Here is a 24,013-nt window from a genome sequence, read left to right as displayed (position 1 = left end):
ATTCCTTTGATGAGCCTGCTCTGCTATGCCCATTCAGAATACACTTGGGTATGTTTCTCAAGTTTTTCTCTGCAAGTACAGAAAACTTCGTTTCTTACAAGGAACCTAAGATGCATTACCTGTAGCTAGAGCTGGATGAGATCTGTTAGAGTCCATCTCCTCTCCTTCTCAGATCCTAAAGCATAAAAAGAGACTACAACAGTTTCTTTTCCTACTTCAGTTTCTTCAGCCCACTTTCACACCATGAATAGCTTGACACCCCCCAAACATTAGACAACTCTTTGTACCGACACTGTCAAAGGAGACTGTGGGAAAGAAAAAGATCATATCAGTATTTGCAAAGAAAAATATTTATTATGACAAATCAACAGAACAGCATTCATGAAAAAAAGAATTACAGACATTACAGATGGATAATTGTACTTCATGGGAAAAGTTATAGAAATAAAAAAGCAAAGGTAATAAACACCAGGACCAGTTTTGTGTTGTAAAGAATCCACCTCCTAGCCTTCTACATGGCATTGTATATCAGGGATCTTTTGTTCCCTTCTTCAGTTAAGAGGTACCAGCATGTTCCTTCCACTGGATTTGTGGCAACTGTCCTGGAGGGGTGGGGAACAGAAAAACTGCTTTCGCTTCTACCTGTCCAGGCTTGTACAGTGATGCTTAGATCTGTAGTTGCAAAGTCAGTGACCCTCAAGCACGCCTTCCTTTTAGGAACATTTGTGCAGCCTCAGAAATATTGCCAAGCAACAGCTTTGTCTGCAAAAATGCTTGTTCCCTGCTAAGCATATTACCTGTAGATAATCAGAGGATACACTCTGGGCCTTGTGAATTCAAGTCTGGACCACCTCCTTTAACACACCACCACCACTCCCTATCCCACTAGATACCATCGTACTGCAGAAATAGATAGACAAAGGCTCAGAGTAACCTGCCAAATAGGATAATCTTGCTAAGAAAAAGAATAAGGCAGTGGTGGTGGGTAGATTTAGCTTATACATGCAGAACCCTGTGCTAGTGACAGACTCCCAGAATGGAGTGGACTGAGATTAGTTCTACTGACATCCAACTAGCACATGTTGTTTCATCCCTCAGTTACTATGGAAGAGGGCATTTAGAAATACTGTAATAAATAACATGTAGCAGCTTTAACTCTGAGCACAATCTGTGGCTAGGGGAAGTCTCATATTGTTATGGATAGCAGATAAGGTCAACACAACCCCCCCTGTTTAGCTGAAGGGAACGTCATCAAAATCAGTAGTGTTTAACAAAAAAACTTTAAACACGTGGAAAAAGCATGAGATACAGATGTGTTCTCCATACCTTTTTAGGAGTGTGTTTTTTTAAAAACAGCCAAAGAGAAAAAACTGAACTTGTATAAATCACCAGATTTGCCCTTTTGCAAAAGGGCATTTTAGAAAAAAAAAGTTCTAAATGGCTAAAACATACAAAAAGTCACCAAATGCTCAGTTAAAAGGAACAGCCCTTGTACTCCTGAACACCACTGTGCTACCTATAGCAGCTTCTGACTTCCACTCCACCTGTTGCTGAGCTGTAAATAATTCAAGCTTGGACCTCAAAACTCCAGCCACAAATTAATCTAGCCAACAACACTTGCTCTGAAAAAAAAAAAAAAAAAAAAAAAAAAAAAAACAGTTCCACATTTCCCTGACAAACATGACCAACCTCAGGATTATACTCTTCACTATCCCATTTCCTTTTTCCTCCCAGTTGCCAAGGCTACAAGATTCCAGAGGGGTGGGGGTAGACAAGGGGGGAAGGCACAGGGTGCTGGCCTTCTCCCTTATGACCAATCCCCATCTCTTGATCCACCCAGCTTAGTTTCCTGCCTTTCCTCCTGATGGAGGAAAGCTTCCACCAAAGTGACAATGATCCTGCTCTTGATGAGTTATTTGTGTACAGTGAGCAGCTAATGAATTCAATGATTAAGGTATTTAAATCTCTTCCTGTGCATTTGGCTCCCCCCCACACCACAGCACTGCAAGAAAGAGCAACTATGCATTAAAATTTTCACATCTGCTCCTGTCACAGAGAAGGCTCTGGAGACATGAATCCCACAGGTCTGTGGCAGCCATTATATGCACAAAGATAGCAGACAATGGGCTAGTTAATACTGTCCAGCTTTAAAATGATTTGAGGAATGAGGGTTACGGTAACTAATCAGAAGGGTTGACAGTAGGTTCCCAGTTACTGTTAATTTTTTTCCTCCCAACTAATAGTGTTTGTTTGCTCCATAAAGTGAACAATAAGCCCCACACTACAATAAGAGTTAGCCATATTTATAACCTAAAAGTACCATTGGAAAAAATTAATGAGTCCTTTCAACAGCCTCCCTCCCTTCGAATATCAACACAGCAAACCCTCCACCGCCCAAAGGTTTAAAGAATAATAAGGGATCTAGGTTACTAATGAAGAGAGGCCTTTTCAAGTAGGAAACAAAGCCTCACAAATTGTATCAGAGTGTGTTGTTACAAGTTATCTAGTCTTGCCTTTGGGAACTACAATGGGAGCTCCCCGCATTCTCCTCCCCACACCTTCTGTCACACCTTTTGTTTCATTGTCAACTAGAGAACCTCTCCTTTTACAGACGTTCAGCTCCAACTCACTAAACCATCAAATAAAACCCTCTATCCCTATGATGTTCAAACAGGAGGAGACCCCCAAAAATGGAGTTTAATCAAAACGAGCAGCAAAAACTAAGGCTTCAGGGCTGACAGCCACAAGCTTCTTCTGAGGCAGACATCTAAGGTGCATTTCTGCCATTTGTTTTCTGCTGGGGTGCCATTTGTAACCCTTTACTGAAAGGTGAGGATCTCCATTCTCATCCTCAATTACAGCCACAACCCCAATCCAGAGATTTCCATTTAGAACCACTCGTCACTCCTTAAAATGAATGGACAGGATTTGTGTGGTGACTCTACAACCCCATCCTAAGCAGTGCACCTCAGCCACCTGGGAGGATGAAGACAGCAGCAAGACCCAAAATCAAGTATCTCATACAGCAATGCAGAAGGCTACACAACTGAATCAGTTCCAGGCCTCTTCAGTCACATCTGTGGTACTGTTCCTTAAACATCTGATCCAGCTCACAACAGAATCAACAGAAAGACTTGATTAATTTCAGCAGAAGTTGGCTTTGGCCCTAAACCAGGCTACCATTTGATTTTTTTTAAGTTCCCTTCTTTAAAAAGGAGGTGATCAGGTTTAAAAGACATTTCCTTGACAACCATCTGAAATTTTTAACAGATCAACTCATGCCACTCACCTGCTGTCTTCACTTTCTCCAGAATGAATAAGCAGAGAGGATAGTCAAAGTCACTTTCAAGTTCTCATACACCAACAAAGTGCTGCAACATTTGAGTTGCAGACACAGCAGGGGAATATTTAAATCCAAATAGGAAACTTAATACATTCTCATTCCCCCTACAGTTGTAAAGGGTTTCTATTTAATACAAGAGTTGTGCACTGAAAAACAATCCACCCACAAGCCGAACTTTTAGACCTAATTCATGACAATATTGCAAATGAATATTGTAAAGAAACCTAAGTGGAATTTCAGAGTGTATTAAAAATTTTACTCTTCAGACTACCACCATTTTTCACCCACTATTAAAAGAAACAAGTTACACTCATTGGCATGTCAATATGGTGACAGTCATGGAGTGTATGTGTGTGTATTGGTGAAGGATGGGGAGGATTCCTTTTAAGGCAAGTGTGACCCACACAGCCCAGGTACCATGAAACATTTCAAAAGACCATGTGTAAGTTTCAGATAAATAAATTATGGGGGGGGGAGGGAGGGACTTTTAATGGAGGACATCTTGGGCAGTTCTGAAGCCAGAGCATATTGGACAAGTTTTACCACTTTTGTGGTTCAGTCCTACAGTCCCCTCATTCAGGCAAACCTCAATGATTCTAGAGGGAGCTTTGCCGAAGGGCCTGATCATCCAGTTCGAAGCCTGTGTGCAGCAACAGTCTTTACAGTTACAAAAGGCTACTTAGTACTGGCCTTTCTAGCACAGGGGAGTTCAGTAGATGGATCACACGTTCTCTTGGAACAGCCGCTGCCGAACAGAGACACGGTGATTAAAAGGCATGGGGAGAAGCCATAGTTGCTCGTAAACTGTGAGAGCTACAGTATTCTCTCAACAGCCCCATTTCTTATGGGACAGAATCTATCCCATAGGAAGGGTTTCAATAAAAGGGGAGGCCATCACCCACTTTGTTTAAAATTCCACCCCCACATCCAAACAGCAAGATTCTGCTGCATCCTCCTTATTGGCACATCTATTCTGGTTCACAGAAACTGCTACTCTGAAGCGGCACAGGTGCACAAGAGTAAAAATGTCAGGCACGATCAGAGCTACTAACAGCCCCAACGCCAAGGTAAACTGTCCCTCTAGAAATTCCCTAAGCTACGCAGAACTTTGACTAGGCTTTAGGAGTGGAACACAGCATGAACTGACATCTGAAGGCTGACAGCCCACCAGTTATGGTACAATTATGGCTAGACTGCTACCAGGTCTCATCAGCAGGGTGAGCAGCCCTCTGAGAAAGCACAAAATTGACCTCTAATAAAAAGGAGACATAATGCAAAACACTTAAGATTATATAAATACAGAACAGTCCTTACATCGACAGCTATGCAGAGGCAATCCAGCATTTCACTAACGGGGAGAGTAAAGCACCTCAGGTTAGCGTTTGCTTGGAAGCTCTTGCAGCAGCTGGAATATTTAGCTACTCAGGTTTCTTCCATAGCCACCACCCTGACTCAAATGTGGGTCAGGAGTTCTGATCGTTCCAAAGCTACTTGCAGGCTACAGGTTACCCTATTACTAATCTCAAACTATGCAGACCTGGCCTGCTCCTTTGTATCGGAATGGAGTACATTAATAAATATCCCCCCTCTGTATTACTGTCCCCATGGCACATGGCTCTCCCTCCGGAACTGCCCACAGGGAAGGGGACTCTCCCAAGGGACCAGGTATTCCCACTGAATTGCTCCAGTAGATCACATCCAGAGATTGCCTTGATGTTAATCTGATCTGTGAGTTTGAGTCACTTCCCAGCAAAGAGTACCACAGGACAACATGAAGATTACGGGACTAGAGCTTATCCAGATTTAGTTAGAAGGCTTGGAGTGTTCTGGGAAATATTATGCAAAAAACTCAGTTTAAGACCAAAACCATCATTATCCCTATTAATAAGTCTCCTCTGAAGATACCTATGTTTTCAGCACAGGACTGGAGGCTTTTCCCTTGTACTTCATGAGCCTGCTTGAAGTTAGATATCCTGCCTTTGAATTAGGGTAAAGCATGATCCATAGCACCAGCACTGAAAACAGCTCAAGACAAGCAGTCTCAGCAGCAGCAAGGACCCTGCTCTAAGGCTGTGAGTAACATAAGGCTTATTTGAACTACACCAATTAAAACCACATATCTAGTTCCAACTTCCAAGTCAAGTCAGCACCAAGGAGACAACTCCTTGATAAGGCAATCCTGGGGCAGACTCTACTGGAGAGCAAATCTCACTGCAGAAAGCAGCCAGCAGTAATAGCATTCTCCAATCCCAGCTTCTTAAAGTCTCTTTCCCACGGAAGAGACTCTGCTGTTTTGAATCCTCATCCGCCACTCACCAGGAGGAAACTGGACTTTTTGTGTGCACCCAAAAGAGATGGTAAGATGCAGACAGAAAGGAACAAAATCCAGCAGCTACTCAAACGAGCAGGATGCATGACGTCAAAGTGACATGTTGTATTTATATGAAGACGTTCTCTCTATACTCACCGAAATCCCACTGGTCCCAGCCTGTCCCTTCCCCTAATGCAGAAGTTCCTGTGCATGAGCACATGTTTCCATAATGCTATGATCACAAAAGTTCATTTCATAAGACTTTGAGAGATATGTAGCTAAACAATTTCCATCTTCCCAAACTTAAAGTCATTAAAAAAATACAAAGCACTGCTCAGGCAGTGTGGAGTTGTCTGAGATTAGGAAAACCTGGAGTGCAGGACCTGACTAGCTGGGGAAATAGGCAGTCCTTGACCTAATAGAGTAGAAGTAAGTCTTCAAGAAGGCCAATTACTGGAACACAAAACCAAATGCCCAGCAGAGATCGTAGGGGCTCTGATGCTGCACCACATGTAGGAGGGAGTCTCCTAGGATACACTACTGCACAGTTTCTCTCACGCACACTGCCAGGGCTATGGACTATTTGGAGTCCTGAAGCTCCTTCGCTTTCTTCAGAATCAGGCGTACATCAGAGATGGGATAATCCTGCATTAAAAAGGAATTGATTTATTTCCTTAATGTTCGTTGCACCTATTCTACCTTTTCGCAGGACAGAGACTTGCTGCAATATCATTGGCCAGCCCAGTGAATGCCCTGGTGTTTATAAATTAGGTGTTACCTCCACAGTTAAAGTCACCTGGAGTAAACAATTTCCTTCTATGTTTTGTAACTGATCAGTCTTTTACATCCTACAGAACATTAGATTATTTTGGTAGTCCTGAGTGTGGGGTTAAGTTGGCTTTATGCAATGACTAACTCCATTATGGAAGTCTGTATTAAGGATGCAAGAATCCAAAATATTTTATTGTATGTAATAAATTAGAATTCTCTTAATCAGGTCCCCTCCAACACATGGCCTTTCATCCTCTTTTGAGGGACTCCTAATTAAGAGACAACATTTTAATAGTAATGCTGCTCTCTGAGCAGCTGATGGCCCAACATGTTACTAGACTGACCAAGGAGTTAGGAGGAGGAATCCTCTATTCTGGGGCAGGCACTGAACCTACTGCTAGTGGCAAGATGTCCAGCATTTATAATTTGCTCTTTCAACTCCAGTTAACAGCCGGGAACAGGTAGCCATACAGCCACTTTCTGCAAATCAGCTATGGAGGCGAAGGCTGCTATTAGAGGAGCAAACCGTCAGAAGCAGCAGCAGACAGATCCCAAGAAGCCTAAACACCTGAAAGGCACAGCCAGTAAATAGACGTATTGTTAAGAGTTATTGGCCAGGAGTGGCTTCACTGGATTTTCCAATTAAGGGGAGCATGCAGTAGAAGTTAATGCTTGATCTTATATCACACCATGAAGTTTGCTAAGTGTTTAGATTTTCCAAACATGGTTTCATTATGATCAGCAGAGGGTTGGTAAAAATATTCCAGGGGGGCTGCCTCTATCATATCCAAGTATTGTACAAGAGGAAAATCTCCTGTTTAAAGAGTTCTTCCACGTCCTCCACATTCCTGATGTATTTTAGTACTTACCTGTAGCAGCCTCATGTTCAGAGTGAAGTCCCCTTCCAGTAATTGATCCCGGATTAGTCTGAAAGAGAGGGTATGTTAATCCAAGTACTTTTTGCCTCTTTAGTACCTTGTCCAAAAATATCCCAAAAGTCAGCACCTAAGGTGTGTATGGCTCACCACATGCCTCCCACCCTTCCTTAAGGGCCCTGTTTCTTTTGCCATTGTGAAAAGAATGGCTACATCCTTTCATCAGAGCCCCCTTGGCATGTCTCTTGCATGCAAGAGAGGCCCCTATATCTGTGGATTCAAGCAGAGAATGGGGTGCAGGAGCACACAGCCCATATTTACATTGCCCAGCATAGGGGAGACTGAGCTTTAGGAGACAAGATGTGAACTGTGGGAGAGCACACTAGAGTCAACATCCTCAGTGTCAGCTGTCACAGCACTCACATCAACATGGCGCAGCAGACAAGCAGCAGAAAATCAAAGCGGTTGTCATCGGCAAAGAGAGAGTCCCAGATACGGATGACGTCTGGCAACAGGAACTCTTGGGACAGCAGCAGCGTCAGCCAACGGAAGGCAAAGAACTGGGGCTTAATGTTCTGCTCTTGCTTTTGGATAGACAGACAGACAGAGTCAGTAATTAATTGCTTGTAGTGAACTGGAAAAGACAGACGGATGTTCACTGCTTCCCTGGCGTCCTCTTAGTAACCGGGTTATAGGCTAGCATCCTGCAGTGTAATACGGAGAAATCTGCCTGTACTTTACAGTTACACCTCTCTGCTTCAAAGTCTTGTTAGCCTCATGCTATGCCACGTCTCCTTTCAAAGCCTCTCCACAACACCCCACCCCCAAATTACAGTGCTCTGAAGGACAGCTCTCCATACATGCATCTATCTTCAATGTCTATGGCTCAGATAGCAGAAATCATGCCCAGGTTTCTAAGTCATGGAACGTAGGAACTATTATTTTCATAAATTGCAATTCAGACATTTAAGCTAATTCAATTTCATTTCTCCTTTTAAAAAAAAAAAGTCCCACACACCTCATTTCCCCTAAGGGTTTAGATCAGAAGTACTTCCTCTCCTTTCAATGACTCTAAAAATCCCCTAGTGATTAGGTTATTGGAAGGTTAGCATAAAAATCGCACAGACCAGAGTTCTCCAGACCCAGTTTACACTGGCAGCCAATAGACTGAAACTCAAGGCTTTTAGCTACTTTTTACTGTGGTCCACATATTTCACAAATTCAGCAAGATCAAGTCAGTTCAGTATTCAGATGGGTAGAGCCCTGCGCAGATACAAAATTTGGTTCTGCGCTGAATTCCAAACATGGTCTGCGGATATCTGCAGATTTCCAGGACTCTACAGATGGGAGAGTTCTACGGAACATCTATTGGGGGGCCTGCAGGAAGTGGTGCTAGTGACTAAATAGATGACACTCTTCCCCCTGAACCAGCATGGTGGGGTGTGACAATGTGCTGACAGAAGACAGAGTATGACCACTTGAAGTCACATTAAGATCTAATTTTACACACACACACACACACACACACTGAAGCCTAACATTCACCAGATTCCTACTCTCGTAACTACATTCTGCCTCCCATAAGTTCTCCCTTCAGTTTCATTAAGAAACAATATTCTACACTTCCCATCCTAAACTTGTGTTGCATTGCTGTACTATTAGATAACTGCTGCATTCCATAAGGCCTGCAACCGCCTCTACCCGCCTTACAAAAGCAGAGTGTTTTGAGATCCTTGGAGGAAGGGTGCTACAGGAAGGTAACATTATTACATATACAGGATGGCGTTACTATTACCAAGTTTTGATTTATTATTGAGCTGCCATAATTTTTCAATGTAAATTTATAAAGTGAATGCTATTGGGATATATGATGGCAATAGAAGTAAAGTACAGGAATTTGTTCCCCCTGAGAAAAAACCTGTAACTCCAGGTTGTAAAGGAACTTTGCGAGAGCATGTGTGTTTGGCCTAATTACAAAAGCAGAGTCCAGAGACTCAGGAGATCGTGAGTTTCACCACTCCCAGCTAAACCATTGACCCAGGTGGCCAGAGACATTGGGCAAACCACCTCTTTCTGCCACAGTTTAGCAGCTTTAGAGTAAATAAGTTACAGATTTCCACCTCTAAAAAGAGGACAAAGTATCTGTTACATCAATATAACCTGGGCTAGATGCTCAATGTGGCAAGAGCAATTTGTCCTACAGATACTCAACCCTGCATCACTCTCAAGACAACCTATCCCTGAGAACAAAAGCTCTTTAGTTGTATCATACCACTTCTAAGCAGCCATCACTATACTACCTGGGCACTGTTACAAATTAAGATGGAGAGCAAGTTCTATCTTATTCCTCGTTCCAATGGAGGGGCAAGATGAATGTCTGACTCCTCACCAGTTTCAAGTACAGCTCCACATCCTTCTCCTTCAGGGTGGAGTAAACCTTCTCCATCTTGTAGGTGATGCCACACTGAGAATCATCCAGGCTCTTAATGAAGTTGTCCCGGATCTCAGCCATTAGATTGGTGAAGCAGAAAAATGTATCTGCTTCCGCATGTTCTGAAAGAGACACATAGAAGCGGTATAGCAGAAGTAAGCTGTTGCAACTTTGATAAGCTTCCCCTGCTAGACACTAACCAGCCTGTGATACTGAACTCCAACCATGGATCCCACGTGTTCTTGGCTTGCTGGGACTGAGCAGGCACACACTCCATTACAAACCCCATGTCTAACACCTTTCTTAGTAGCAGACCATGCAGTCCAATTGCCTATCTCCAGAAAGCTAGCATCGGCTCTCCCAAGCCTTCCAATACCTTGTCATGCGACCTTCCTGATTAGCCCCTCCACGCCCCCTCAGGTTGTCTGTTGCTTGATTACTACCCACTGGAAAAACTGGTTTCTTGCAGTTCAGCCAGTCCCTATAGCCAACTCATTGTACGGCCACAGTAAATGTTAATGAGTCTGCATGATCCTTTAACAGATCTCTAGGTAGGGTCTGTGAAGCACCTGACAGTCCCCATTAGCAAATGGCTGATCCGATATACATGGAGCATATTGACACAGAGTTCATAAAACCAGAATTCATAAGTTTTCGACAGACGGATTTCTCAAGCTGTCACAGAAGTGCATCAGAGGATTCCCGTACTTCCCAGGAGGCTCTTTCCAAGCACTCTCTCAGAACCACCCCCTTTTATCAGGGACCTGGTATGGGGAAAGCCTGCCAGTCTCCTCCTCATCTGCTCTGATAACCATTCCCTGCAACAACTGCTGCCAGGAATGGTGTAAGTCACTCAAGCACTCTAAGTGCTTACCTTTCCAGTCACTGTTGGGATCTGTAGCAAAGGTATAGTAAAGAGGCCCCACTATTTCATTCATCCCCTGGACATATGCTATCCCAGGATTCAGCTTGGCGTAGATGAACAGGATTCGTTCTACCACTTCCCAGTGAGCTTCGCAGCCATTAGGCAGAACTTCATACTCACTCAATGAATTAGGAGCAGATGTTTTAAGAGGGGAACTCACCTGAAGGGTAAGGTAAACACATAATAAAAATTATTCTGGGCACCCAATTTGCATAGGCAATAAGTTTTCCATGACACAGGCATTTAACTTCAGGCACTCAGCTCCCCCGGATAATCATTAACCAATAGCAAATGTCCTTTCCAGGGAATAATTAATCCTTAAATCCAGATGGTGGCCATGTCAGTTGTAAGACTTACTGCCATAAAATACAAAGGAAGCCAGGATGGCAAGCCTTTTCCAAGAACGAATAAACTAATTCAGCAGTGGACAGCTACCCTGAATCAAAAACACAAGCTCAGTGTCCATGTGAGAGAGGACCTACTATATTAGAGAGGCAGGAAGAGAAGTGATCTCTCACATTAGCAAGGTATTCATTATTCACTAGTGCTACTGTATCTGTTCTAGAATGATGCTGGCAAGTGCAACATGCATGTAGGGAAAACAGCACTAGGCAGGTATGAGCCTGGGTGATGGGGCAACAAAATGGCAGATGAAATTCAATGTTGGTAAGTGCAAAGTAATGCACATTTGGAAAAAATAATAAGCCCTACTATATGTATACAACGATTGGGTCTAAATTAGCTGTGTCCACCCAAGAAAGATCTTGGAGTTACTGTGATTAGTTCTCTGAAAACTTCCCCTCAACACACAGCAGTGGTCAAAAAGGCTAACCATATTTTAGGAACTATTAGGAAAAGGATAGAAAGGCTGACAGAAAATTTCATAATGACACTATAAATCCATTGTGTGCCATACCTTGAATACTGTCTCCAATTCTGTTTGCCCCATCTCAAAAAGGATATAGTGGAATTGCAAAAGGTACAAAGGGCAACAAAAATGATCAAGGGTATAAATTGGGTTCCATACCAGGACAGACTAAAAACATTAGAGCTGTTCAGCTTAAAACAAAAAACAAACTATAAATGGAGATGATCGAGGTCTATAAAAATCACAAATAGTATGGAAAAAATGGAAAGAAGTGTTATTTACCCTTCCCCACAATACAAATACCAAAGGTTATCAAATTAAATCAACAGGCAGCAGATGTAATACAAACAAGAAGTAATACTTTTCCCACACAACTAACCTGGGATGTTGTCCTGGCCAAAAGTATAACTGGGTTCAAAAAAGAACAGGACAAGTTCAGGGAGGATAAGTCCATCAATAGCTGTTAGCCAAGATGGTCAGGGATCCAACCCCATGCTCAGGGTGACCCTAAACCTCTGACTACTAGAAGCCAGGAGTAGATCACTACATAATTGCTCTGTTCTGTACACTCCCTCTGAACCTCTGGTATGGGCCACTGTCAGAGACAGGATATTGGGCAAGATGGACTATGGTCTAACCCAATCTGGCAGCTCTTATGTTTTTATGAGTGATGTTTGCACTCAGAAGAGAATAAGGGAGATAAATGGCAGCTGACTGCAATGCTGTCTCAAGTATATGAATCGTATCAGCTTGTTACATCTCAGGCTCTGGGAGACTAGATCAATTTGTCCTCTGTTATTAAACCCTCTGGTCCATTAGAGCCCAACCAGGGGAACACATAAATCAGGGGCAATAAGAGCTGTGAACACTTCCCCTGGAGCTCAGTGAACTCAGGAGAAAAGATTCTGTTCCAACAGAAGCCAGAACAAAAACCAATTCAAGAGAAAGCAGCACATCTACCTTCAATTCCCTTTGGGCTGTCAAACATGTCAAACAGCACAGTACAGAAGAACCATGTAATCAATAAAAAGAGAAATAAAACCTCTTGGGTGAGCAGGAAATTTCAGGAGCTCAACACACAGAGAAAGGATAATTCCTTTCCACCTACAGAGCAGTTCAAGATCTGCACGACTCCCTTCCTTGCCTGGAACTGTATGCTATACATGTGTACTCTTACTTGTGAGTGGATATGGGGGACTCATATAGGATCACTGTTGAGCTTGTGACATTTGTTGCAGTTACAGACAGGACCAACTTGACTAGCAACTGTTAGCACCCTGTCCACAAACCAGGGTGATTTTAGCCTCTCTCTGCAGGTAGGAAGTGAGAGAGGCTTGAAGCTGTAGAACTTTTGTCAGAAGTGTTCTTCAGTCAAGCCCATCCCTCTGGAGAAAGGGGAGACGTGTCACCCTCCTGCAGGAATACAAGAACCCACACCATATGTGGAGGTGGAGGAAGGAATAACTGCAGAGTATCTTTAACAAGCCAGCCTGGCAACCATCTTGGCAAGTGTGCTACGGAAGTGCACGCACCTCCCCTCTTCCCATCACAACATACTCATCCCCCATCCTAGAAGCACAGGGAAAGCTCCTTGCCAGATCTTACATTTGTGACTCCACTCCGGTTTCTTGCCACTGTCTGTGACTTGAGCGTCGTCTGTTCCACCCGCTTGCGGAGAGTCTCAAACTCATTCTGGGGGTCCAGGATTAGCAAGCAGGGGTAGTCAGTTGGACGCTGGAAGAATGCCATATCAGGGTACAGCCTCCTGGGATGGAAAAAGTTGGAAACCAAATTAAAAGGGGTTTTTAGAAGCAGAGTGGTGCCATGTGAAACAGAACGGGCCTGATAACATGAAATATTCTGTATTCCTGATGCAGCAAGTACGTAAACTGCACTATTATTCCTCCCCTCTAGAGAGCCCAGTTATCTACACACACCTGACATCCTTGTCTATCTGCAGCAGCACTTCGTTGTCCTTGAAGTAAGTGTTCCATCGGCTGTCTGGGTTCGGATTGAGTGGCTGTACAAAAAGACATCACACAAAACATGGTAAGTTCATGTTTTACTGACAAGCGAGCCTGTCGCTGCTGAAAGCTGAGGTGAGGCCTTTTGGCTCTGCCTACACAGATTAGGAAGATTGTGCTATTGCCTTTCTAGCGAGAGCCATGTTTAAAGCCTGATTTGCTAGACAGATGGGGCAGCTGATACTTTGTGGGCACTGGCCCATCTCAAATGAGTCAGCACACATCTGGTAGACCAGTGAAGACTATGTGGTTACTTTCAACCTGTGCAGAGCAGTATGAGCAGACTCTCCCAAATCCAGTCTCACCTGTCTTAGTGGATTCGCTGCTGCAGTCAGGCTTCACTAAGCTGTGTTAACAGGAATTCTGGTTACAGCCCCAATCAGTGCAAGGGAGATTTTCCATATTAACCGCTATAAGAGGTACAATCACTGTATATGTGCATTGCATAGTTAACACAGTGATAACAGTGTAATGATTATCTGAACTCCAAGAAGCCTGACAAAACATTACCAGCTTGGGTGGATTAGTGCAAAGTTTAGTTAATGCAAGTTTACCCAAGACCGGGGAAGTGTGGAATAGACTAAGCATAGGACATCACAACATACACATAAGATAAGCTCAAATACAGGACTTTCCAAAACTGTACTAATGGAATGTATCATCATCTGAAAGGCATTTGAGTGATGGCAAAAAATAACACAAAAAAGCAAACATTCCAAGAACTTCAAAGGTCACAGTAACAAATAAGTTAAAGCTCAGAGTGTCACAGACATGCCAGGCACAGTATGAACCCTTCCAAAGATCACACTGACATAGATGACTGGCTACTAACAGGAGAGGCTGGGGTAGGAGAAGAAGTGTGTGAGCAGTTACCTCACCTTTGCACTTTTCCCTGACCACTTAAAAAAATAAAAATGGATCCTTCAGTGTAATAACCCTTCTCATAAGTGGCTCTCAAAGCACTTTTGCAAGGGGATTACTGTTAACCCAATTGTACAGAGGGGAAACTGAGGAACAGAGAGGTGAAGTGACCATCAGAGTCACACAGCAAATCAGTGGCAGAGCTGGGAATAAAAGTCTTTTGATTCCCAATCCCATAGTCTAACCACTAGCCAATGCTGCTTCTCTTATACTCTGGTTTCAGACCGGCCCATTTTGCCTTCCATCCATGGAGAGGATTTTACAGGTTAAATTGAGAGATTCATTTTGCTAGCAACTCCACGCTGTGACCTCCCTCCACTGAGCCTTTAATCATATTGATCCTTTACTCCCATCTGAAGTCTATTGCATGGACAAGCAGCTCATTGAGGATGCCAGTGGGAAAGGGAAAAAGGAAAGGATAAGTTACCCTAGGACAGTATTTTACAGCTTTTTTTAGTCTGGACGTCACTGAACTAGACACCCTCATAAGGGCTCAGCACCCCATTTCTAGATTTTCAAAATATTTTATTCTATTAAGCCAGCAGGAAGGATCACCATGGATTATCCCAAGATCCGTCTGAAAACTTACAAGAACTCCCTTCCGCATGAAGACCAAACTATACTTACATGGTCCTCTAAGGTCACATCCTCCCTGGAGACACCAAGGTTGGCTTTCGCTATCCCAGGCTGGATAATCATTTCCTTCAGGAATTGGGAATACAGCTCCCTTAACAAGGAGAGGAGGAAGTCATGTTAGAAACTAGAAGATAAATACAATGAAACAAAAGACATCCGCCCTGAACCCAGACAGGTGCCTCTGTGCCCCCCTGCTCAAACAGGGAGCATTTGACCTCTTCTACGAGAATTGTCCAGCTCAACTGTGAAAGGTCATCACATTAACCTCCAGGGCAGTCTGTAGAATTAACACGGGGGGAACAATACTTTTTCCCTTCCACACAAAAGTAGCTAATTTTACAGGCTCCCTTAGAAATAGGAATATTTTTTCAAATGCTACTGACAGCTAAGAAGCTGCGGGTCGCTACTCCACAAGGATATTAGGGCTGGAGAGTACAGAGATCATCACCTCTGCTTCTTCAGCAAGGTGCTCCATAAGGCCTTCTCCACAGGGAGGTAGTTCAAGAGGATCTGGACAGAAGGAACATACACATTACTCCTTGAAGCAGAAGGTATTAACAATTAGAAGTTCAGCAAAACAAATGAGGGGGTGACCGGAATTAGAACTGGCTCACTGAGGAAGATGGAATCTTCCTGAAGAATGCCTGGTACTTTATCAAGTTGTAGCCATCAGTGTCTGGAGGATACATTTTAACATCACCCTGCAAAAAGGCATAGCAAATTCCTTCCACTTAAGTGGCAAATTCAGTAGCTCAACCCCACTGGGTTTAATAGTGGGGGCTGTACATGCACCAAAGCTGTACAGACGCACCCAACAACCTGCCCAAATGATCTCCCCCACACAAGCATGTCTGTTACTATGATGTCAGATTAGCTAGAATAAATTTCCCTGATTTTTCAGCAAGCCAAGAGCTGTTGATTCACAGTAGCCTCTTAGGTCGTGATAAGCCAATTTGTTGTGTTTTTTAAATGCCCAAAACTTTGCAGAATCAAACAATCCAGAGGGCAACTTATAGAAGACAAGAAAAGCCCCAAGCAAAACCCACCTTCCAGCAGAGGCAGCGCAGCCCACCATCAAAAGGAATCCCTGTGAAATACATCAGGCAGAGTCAATTAAGTTAGTCCCAGCCCTTTCACTGCATTATGCAGCATTTATGCTGATGCTACCAAGCAAACAGGAGTGCAGCACTTTTCAAGCTGGCAAGGAGTTTTACAAAGATATTGAGAAGCTCTACGGCATACCAAAAAAAGTTAATACAGCAAGTAAAAAGTGACTTGCATATGCTCTTGCAAGGGAAGACGACTAGGCTAAGCATAAGGGAAAAAATGATATGATCCATGGAGCAAAGGAAGGAATGCTTCAGGTGAAATATGCAGATGGTGTCTTGAGTGAAGGAATTAGTGGATATTTTATAGGGAGTGAAGGAAGAAGAGTTTTTTGTCTGCATTTGAAGTTTCAGAGACCATATATTGTACAGCTAAAATTGCCTCTAAACCATTCAAACAGTTGGTAACTCTTTTAATCACATCCCTTAGTCTTTGATTTGTGACATGCTCTGCTTTATTAAACATTTATGACATTGGTAACTTAGCGGTAGCACAGATGACGTTTGCTTCTTTAACATTAGCTAATCATCTAGTGGAGATTGACATTTTATGCTTAAGATTTCAAATTCTTTTTATCCACCAGAAAGATAGTAGCAGCTCTGGATGAAAGCAACCACCATCTAGGCATTACACCGCACTCATGATTGTGGTATCAAGGGCTTCAGAGTGTAGACCTTCAGACCAAGTGTGGCTAAAATACAACCCACAATGCAAGGCCTAGAGACTACAGGCCCCATCACTCAGTGTTCCATCTTGAACTGTATCTACAACTTGCTCAATCCTATTATAGCAAAATAGGTGCAACAGCCAAGTCTGTTACTGAACTGTCAATATAGGCCTGGATTGGACATTCTTGCTGTAGAAGCTTTGTGGTTGCCCACGAAACAAAGTTTTGCAGAAGTCACTTACCACTAAAGCAGAGCTCACAGAGCTTCTGCAGAACGATCTTGGGTTCCCCAAGGACATCCTGAAATTCTGCAATCCTACAAAAGAAGCGTGGCCACACACACAAATTATATAAAGGTGACAGACTTTCAAGGGTGAGTCAGGTGATTAGGTGAAGGTATCAGAGTTATATTGCATCTTGCTTTCCTGAAAAGATCACAGCACAAATACCTCTGCCAGCCAGGCATCAAAGCTCCAGCCACGTTGTCCCCATTGGCCGTTACAGCTAGACATAACAGATATATACACTGAGGACTTGCCTAGACACTCAGAATAGGCAGTTACTGTTAAAAATCTGTATAGTTCTCTTGAGTTTAGGCTTGTGATGTCTCTCACTGAGAGAATCTCATCCCTGGCTTGCACTTGCTCTCTCTCACTGAATCAATCTTATCCCTGGCTTGCACTCAAGATTACTTATTTCAAGGGCACTTACACCACAAAACATACATTGTAAATAGTTACAAAAACATGATTTGCTTTTGTTCTGATAAGGACTTTTTAATCACAGCTGCTTTTCAGTTGCAAGTACAATAAGTGAGGCAGACTGCAAAAGCAAACAGCCATATGTAATAGCGCCTACCTCAGACTCTCCTAGATACTGAAGTTTCCCATCTTACACCCATACTGAAAGGCTGGGACACTCCAGCTTTAGGGAACCTTTGAATAATCCTCAAAGCCCCCTAATTTTTGGTGCCAGCACTTCCACAATGCTGCATTAGTGAAGCTGCACCCAAAGGGACGAAAGCCTGTAGCTCCGGTTAAACGCAGAGCCACGCATCACAAACGGGCTGTAACGCTGTGCTCTGGCTCAGATTTTTGCCCTATGCAGGAGCATCATTTGCTATGGAGCACCCCAACTTTTCATAGGTCAGTATGCCCCATTTCCCCCACCCCGACTCTGCAGAACAGAATCGCATAGAACAGACCTATCTGCTGACACCACTTTGACCCATACACATCCCAACGTTTCTGAAGCGCCCCCCCGCCGAGAAGCCACCCCAGCATCTCACTCCTCAGCCCACACCCCGCTGAAAGCCGCCAACCACAAGCAGAGACCCCCTCGGAGATAGGGGAAGGGGGAGGTCTTACCCACAGCCACCTCCCCCTCCTCCTAGCTGGGCCGGGCCAGCCCCGCCCCCGCAGGAGGGTGGGGACCAGAACACACCTGCCCCAGGGCTCGGTTATGGGGGCGCCCCCTCGGCCAGGAGGGGGGACCCCCTCGCTCCGGGGAGGGGGCGGGCTGGGGCGGGGGGGGGGGGACCAGCATCCAGAGAAAGGAGGGGCGCGGCGGGAGGGGGCCGCTTTCGGGGCCGGACCCGTCCTCCCCCCGGGTTCCTCAGGCCCTGGCGGGCAGCGGCCCGACTCGGGGACGGGGAAAGGCGGGCCCGGGCCCCCCCCACCTGCTCTTGTGCAGACTCGACATGGTGACTTCCCGGTCCCCCCGGCGGCGGCCGCGCGCCCGAATAAACGGTCCGGCTAGAAACCTGGCCCCAGGCGGCGGGAAGGAGAGGCGGGGAGGGGGCGGGGCCCTGCGGAAAGAGCCGCCCCGCGCCTGGGTGAGAGGCCCCGCCCCCTGCCTGGCCCCGCAGCCAGAGCCCTCTCCCGCTGGGCCCTGGCTCCCTCCCTGCGGGGCTAGACTCTGCTACCTGGGACCCTGTAATGGAGGGGAGTGTTTTAGATGCAGCAGCATGGACCAGCCTGAAAGGGAAGAAGACACGTGAATTACAGACTTGCAGCCTGAGGCGGGGGAGGTAATCGCCTTGGGTACAGCCACAGTGCCCAGCTTGTCCACAGGACTTGGCTATCAAGAGAACTGGCTTTCCTTGTGAATCCTCTCCCGCTAGCTATTGAACTAATTCATTTAAATGTTGTCAGAAAGAGGATGGGAACACATTTTCCCTGGTCCCGTCTGAATTCAAACCTGGCTTGTGGGCTGTCATGACAGGACTACTATTGTGATTTGTATTACGGTAGAGCCCCCAGGCCCTGCGTGGGATTGGGGCCTGTGAAGAATGAGGGAGTTCGGTGTATTGTTTTTTTATAAATATATACACCTCCGTTTACCTGTTTGATATTATCCTGTTTGAATGCTTAAAGTTAAATCAAAGGAGGCTGTTAGGGGAGAAGAAAGTGGGAGAAACAATTACAGAAATAAGGCTCCTTAAGAAAACAATGGGGGCTATTAATTGAGGATGCCCACTTCTGGCTCCATCAAACTAGCAAGGTTTACTCTTTCTACTGTTCCTCACACATTCTTGTCAACTGCTGAAAATGGCCCACCTTGATTATCACTACAAAAGGTCCCCCCTTCCCCCCCGCCCCCGCCACCGTCCCCTCCGCTCTCCTGCTGGTAATAGCTCACCTTACCTGATCACTCTTGTTACAGTGTGTATGGTAACACCCATTGTTTCATGTTCTCTGTATATATAAAATCTCCCCACTGTATTTTCCACTGCATGCATCCGATGAAGTGAGCTGTAGCTCATGAAAGCTTATGCTCAAATAAATGTATTAGTCTCTAAGGTGCCACAATTCCTCCTTTTCTTTCTAGGCCAAAGTCTAGGATAAAAAGGGATGCTAAACAGTTAAAGGACTCAGGCTTAGAAGAGGAAAGGGGGTTGAGTGAGTTGTTAGCAGCAGCTAGAGTGGAAATGAGTCTCTGTGTCAGAGAGAGAGACAGAGAGCATACTGCAACTTCTCCCAAACCACACACGGAGCTAATTGGGCTTACCAGTTTTTGCTAGGAAAAATTAAGGTTTTGAAGAATCTGTGTGTGGATCACTTTAATCAGCTTCTGTCACAGGCTGGAGGAAAAGGGCCTGTAGGTGCCAAACACTGTTGGGCCTGTCGGGTTAACACAGCTGGTAAATAGGGGGGCTTCAGCTCAGAGATCAACAATGGAGCCTACTACATTATGAGCTTATTAGACCTTCAAACGAAACCAAGAGACTCACTGAAGGATCAGAATGGAGTCTACTAGAATTTCCACTAGGGTGTGAAATGATTCAGTTCAGCTGGGACTGCATGGCACTCTGCATTCTGTAAGGTGATTTTTTTCACTGTATTCTCCCAGATTTTTCCTCCTTTAATAATCCAGGAGCTTTTTGGTTCCTTTCTAAAATTCAGCTGTCATCTCTGGTCTGAGCAGCCAGAACTCACTCATTTCTTGGCTCAAAGAATCCTCTGACATCATCTGTGGGTATATATCACATTTAACATATAAATATATATTTATTTTTCCAATAGTGAAGGATTTCAGTACAAAATTTGATTTACATGGCACTTTTCATCCAGAAAGATTCCTAAGGAAAGGATCATTTCCTATTTTGCTCCAAGCCATATAGCAGCTGAAGTTGTTGGCGAAGTGTTGCTGTGGCAGCATGAACTCATGTTCACATTCACTGAAGGAACACAATGAAGATGATAATGAGAAATCCATTGCTCTTCGTGAACAAAATATAATTAAACTAGAGGTACTTGAAAATGCATTCCAGGAAGTTTATTCTGTGGAAGTCTTTTGACCATGAATTTAAAAGCTAAGGTCTTGCTTGCTGTGCATGTTGAAGATCCTGAGGCACTTCTCAAAAGCTGGGGTGTTAGATTCCATCCCCTGCACTGTTGTGCTAAGGGTGAATCAATTTGGCATGTTGAGACAGTCAGTCAACAAGACACAGTGCTACAGGATGATATTATGACTCGGTATTGTCATACTTGGCAGAAACATTATCCCTCACTCGGAAGCAAACATGTCAAAATGTAACTGTGTCATGCAGCAATGTGCACCAAAGTGTCATCACAGCTGGAAGTAACGTGTATTTTAAGGTTTATTACACTGCATCACAACATCCATGTGGTAATTACTCATGTCAGGCCAGGCCTCAGCTACAACATCATGCTCCAATGCAATATCTTCACATCACACCACCTCATTATGGTGCAAAGTAAACCATCATAATCACGATGCAACTCAATATCATGATATAGAAATGTGATACATCAGGTCACAGCATGTCATCATACCGCAACACAAGTCACTGTGGTGAAATGCAACATCATCATGTGGTAAAATGCAATGTTAGCATTAGGGCTGTCAATTAATCGCAGTTAACTCACGTGATTAACTCAAAAAAATTAATTGTGATTAAAAAATTAATCACGATTAATTGCACTTATAACAATAGAATACCAATTTAAATTTATTACATATTTTGGCTGTTTTTCTAAATTTTCAATATTGATTTCAATTACAACATAGAATACAAAGTGCACACTTTATATTATTTTTTTATTACAAAAATGATAAACAAAAGACACAGTATTTTTCAATTCACCTCATACAAGTACTGAAGTGCAATCTCTTTATTGTGAAAGTGTAACTTACAAATGCAGATTTTTTGCGGGGGTTATATAACTGCACTCAAAAACAAAATAGTGTAAAACTTTAGAGCCTACAAGTCCACTCAGTCCTACTTCTTATTCTGCCAATCGCTAAGACAAACAAGTTTGTTTACATTGACAGGAGATACTGCTGCCTGCTTCTTATTTACAAGGTCACCTGAAAGTGAGAACAGGCATTCACATGGCACTTTTGTAGCTGTTGTTGCAAGGTATTTACATGCCAGATACGCTAAACATTTGTATGCCCCTTCATGTTTCGGCCACCATTCCAGAGGACATGCTTCCATGCTGATGATGCTCGTTACAAATTTAATTGAAACATTATTTTTTTAACTGTACTCCTTAGGTGGGGGAGAATTGTATGTCTCCTGCTCTGTTTTACCCGCATTCTGCATATATTTTATGTTACAGAACTCTCGGATGATGACCCAGCACATGTTCATTTTAAGAACACTTTCACAGCAGATTTGACAAAACGCAAAGAAGGTACCAATGTGAGATTTCTAAAAATAGCTACAGCATTCGACCCAAGATTTAAGAATCTGAAGTGCCGTCCAAAATCTGAGAGGGACAAGGTGTAGACCATGCTTTTAAAAGTCTTAAAAGAGCAACACTCCAATGGGGAAACTACAGAACCCAAACCACCAAAAAAGAAAATCAACCTTCTGCTGGTGGTATCTGACTCAGATGATGAAAATGAACGTGCATCAGTCTGTACTGCTTTGGATCGTTATCAAGCAGAACCTATCAGCATGGAAGCATGTCCTCTGGAATGGTGGTTGAAACATGAAGGGACATACAAATCTTTAGCACATCTGGCACGTAAATATCTTGCAATGTCAGCTACAACAGTGCCATGCAAATGCCCATTCTCACTTTCAGGTGATATTGTAAATAAGAAGTAGGCGGCATTATCTCCTGAAAATTGTAACCAATCTTGTTTTTCTGAGTGATTGGCTGACCAAGAAGTAGGACTGGGTGGACTTGTAGGCTCTAAAGTTTTACATTGTTTTATTTTTGAATGCAGTTTTTTTTACATAATTATACTTTTGGAAGTTCAACTTTTGTGATAAAGAGATTGCACTACTGTACTTGTATGAGGTGCATTGAAAAATACATTTTTTACAGTGCAAATATTTGTAATCAAAAATAAAGTGAGCACTGTATACTTTGTATTCTCTGTTGTAATTGAAATTAATATATTTGAAAATGTAGTAAATATCCAAAAGTATTTAAAATAAATGGTATTCTACTGGTGTTTAACAGCGCGATTAATTGCAATTAATTTTTTTAATTGGGTGATTGTTTTAATTGCTTGACAGCCCTAGTTAACATGCTATAGAATGGTTTCAGAGTAGCAGCCATATTAGCCTGTATTCGCAAAAAGAAAAGGAGTACTTGTGGCACCTTAGAGACTAACCAATTTATTTGAGCATAAGCTTTCGTGAGCTACAGCTCACTTCATCGGATGCATTCAGTGGAAAATACAGTGGGGAGATTTATATACACAGAGAACATGAAACAATGGGTGTTACCATACACACTGCTATAGAATGTCATTACACTGCAATAAAAACCAATGTGGCACAATGCTACAGCATTGTGATAAGATACAATGTAATACAACATCATCCCAACATCCTGTATTTCTGACATACTTCCACAATGCAATCATATTATCATAGAACATCAGGGTTGGAAGGGACCTCAGGAGGTCATCTAGTCCAACCCCCTGCTTAAAGCAGGGCCAATCTCCAATTTTTGCCCCAGATCCCTAAATCACCCTCTCAAGGATTGAACACAAAACCCTAGGTTTAGGAGGCTAATGCTCAAACCACTGAGCTATCTCTCCCACCCATCATGCTAAAATGCTATGTGGCCTAGCTGGCAGGACAATGGACTGAGTTTCAGGAGCTATGGGTTCTATTTCTTGCTCTGCCACTGACCTGCTGGATGACCTTGGACAATCACTCCCCCATCTGTGTCTCAGTTTCCCCATCTGTAAAATGGCAATAATATTATCCTCCTTTAGAATGCATTTTGTGATCTCCTGATAAAAAACTGGATGTAAGTAAGAGCTAGGTATTAGTATGTCTCCACGCCAGGCCACCATCACAGTGTGATGTCATCTCACCATGCTGGGACACCATCAGGCTGTGATGTCATCTCACTGTGCCATGATGTCACCGTGCTGCACAAGGAAACTCTCATGATGTGATGTCACCTTGTGGCGTTGAGGGAAGGCTGCAATGCGATGGGATTTCCCAGGTTCCCAGGGGATAAGGCGCAGAGGGAGGTGTCACCCTTCCGGTCCGTCTGGAACCTTTCAGCTCCCCGGAGTTAGAGCGAAAGGTGGGGTGGGATGGGGGAATTCTGGCCTCTGCCCAGGCAGCGGAACGTTCTGCCTGGGGATTCTGTTTCCCGGGAAAGGCAGTCTAGGGCTCCGGGCTCCGGCTGG

General features: G+C 43.7%; 1 protein-coding gene across 6 annotated transcripts; it reads right to left on the bottom strand.

Moving 5' to 3' along the window:
• Nucleotides 1-360: 360 nt before the first annotated feature.
• Nucleotides 361-23,861, bottom strand: TBC1D13 (TBC1 domain family member 13). Of its 6 annotated transcripts, XM_074973377.1 has the most exons (13): nucleotides 23,690-23,707; nucleotides 23,502-23,554; nucleotides 17,122-17,195; nucleotides 16,152-16,192; nucleotides 15,554-15,615; nucleotides 15,097-15,196; nucleotides 13,462-13,544; nucleotides 13,130-13,289; nucleotides 10,606-10,816; nucleotides 9,690-9,853; nucleotides 7,724-7,884; nucleotides 7,295-7,352; nucleotides 361-6,299 (listed from the first exon to the last, which is right to left on the bottom strand). In XM_074973377.1, exons 1-13 carry the CDS (start codon nucleotides 23,690-23,692, stop codon nucleotides 6,234-6,236), a joined length of 1,236 nt encoding a protein of 411 aa, XP_074829478.1. In that variant the 5' UTR covers nucleotides 23,693-23,707; the 3' UTR covers nucleotides 361-6,233. The 6 variants fall into 6 exon arrangements, with proteins under 6 accessions (XP_074829478.1, XP_074829476.1, XP_074829479.1 ...); XM_074973375.1 differs by lacking the exon at nucleotides 23,502-23,554 and having other exon boundaries at nucleotides 23,690-23,861; XM_074973378.1 differs by lacking the exons at nucleotides 23,502-23,554; nucleotides 23,690-23,707 and adding an exon at nucleotides 18,558-18,646.
• Nucleotides 23,862-24,013: the final 152 nt, after the last annotated feature.

This window comes from Natator depressus, chromosome 16 (genome assembly GCF_965152275.1).
Source record: "Natator depressus isolate rNatDep1 chromosome 16, rNatDep2.hap1, whole genome shotgun sequence".
Lineage (NCBI taxonomy): Eukaryota > Metazoa > Chordata > Testudines > Cheloniidae > Natator > Natator depressus.
Note: the sequence above shows the minus strand (reverse complement) of the source record. Positions and strands in the feature narration are given on the sequence as shown.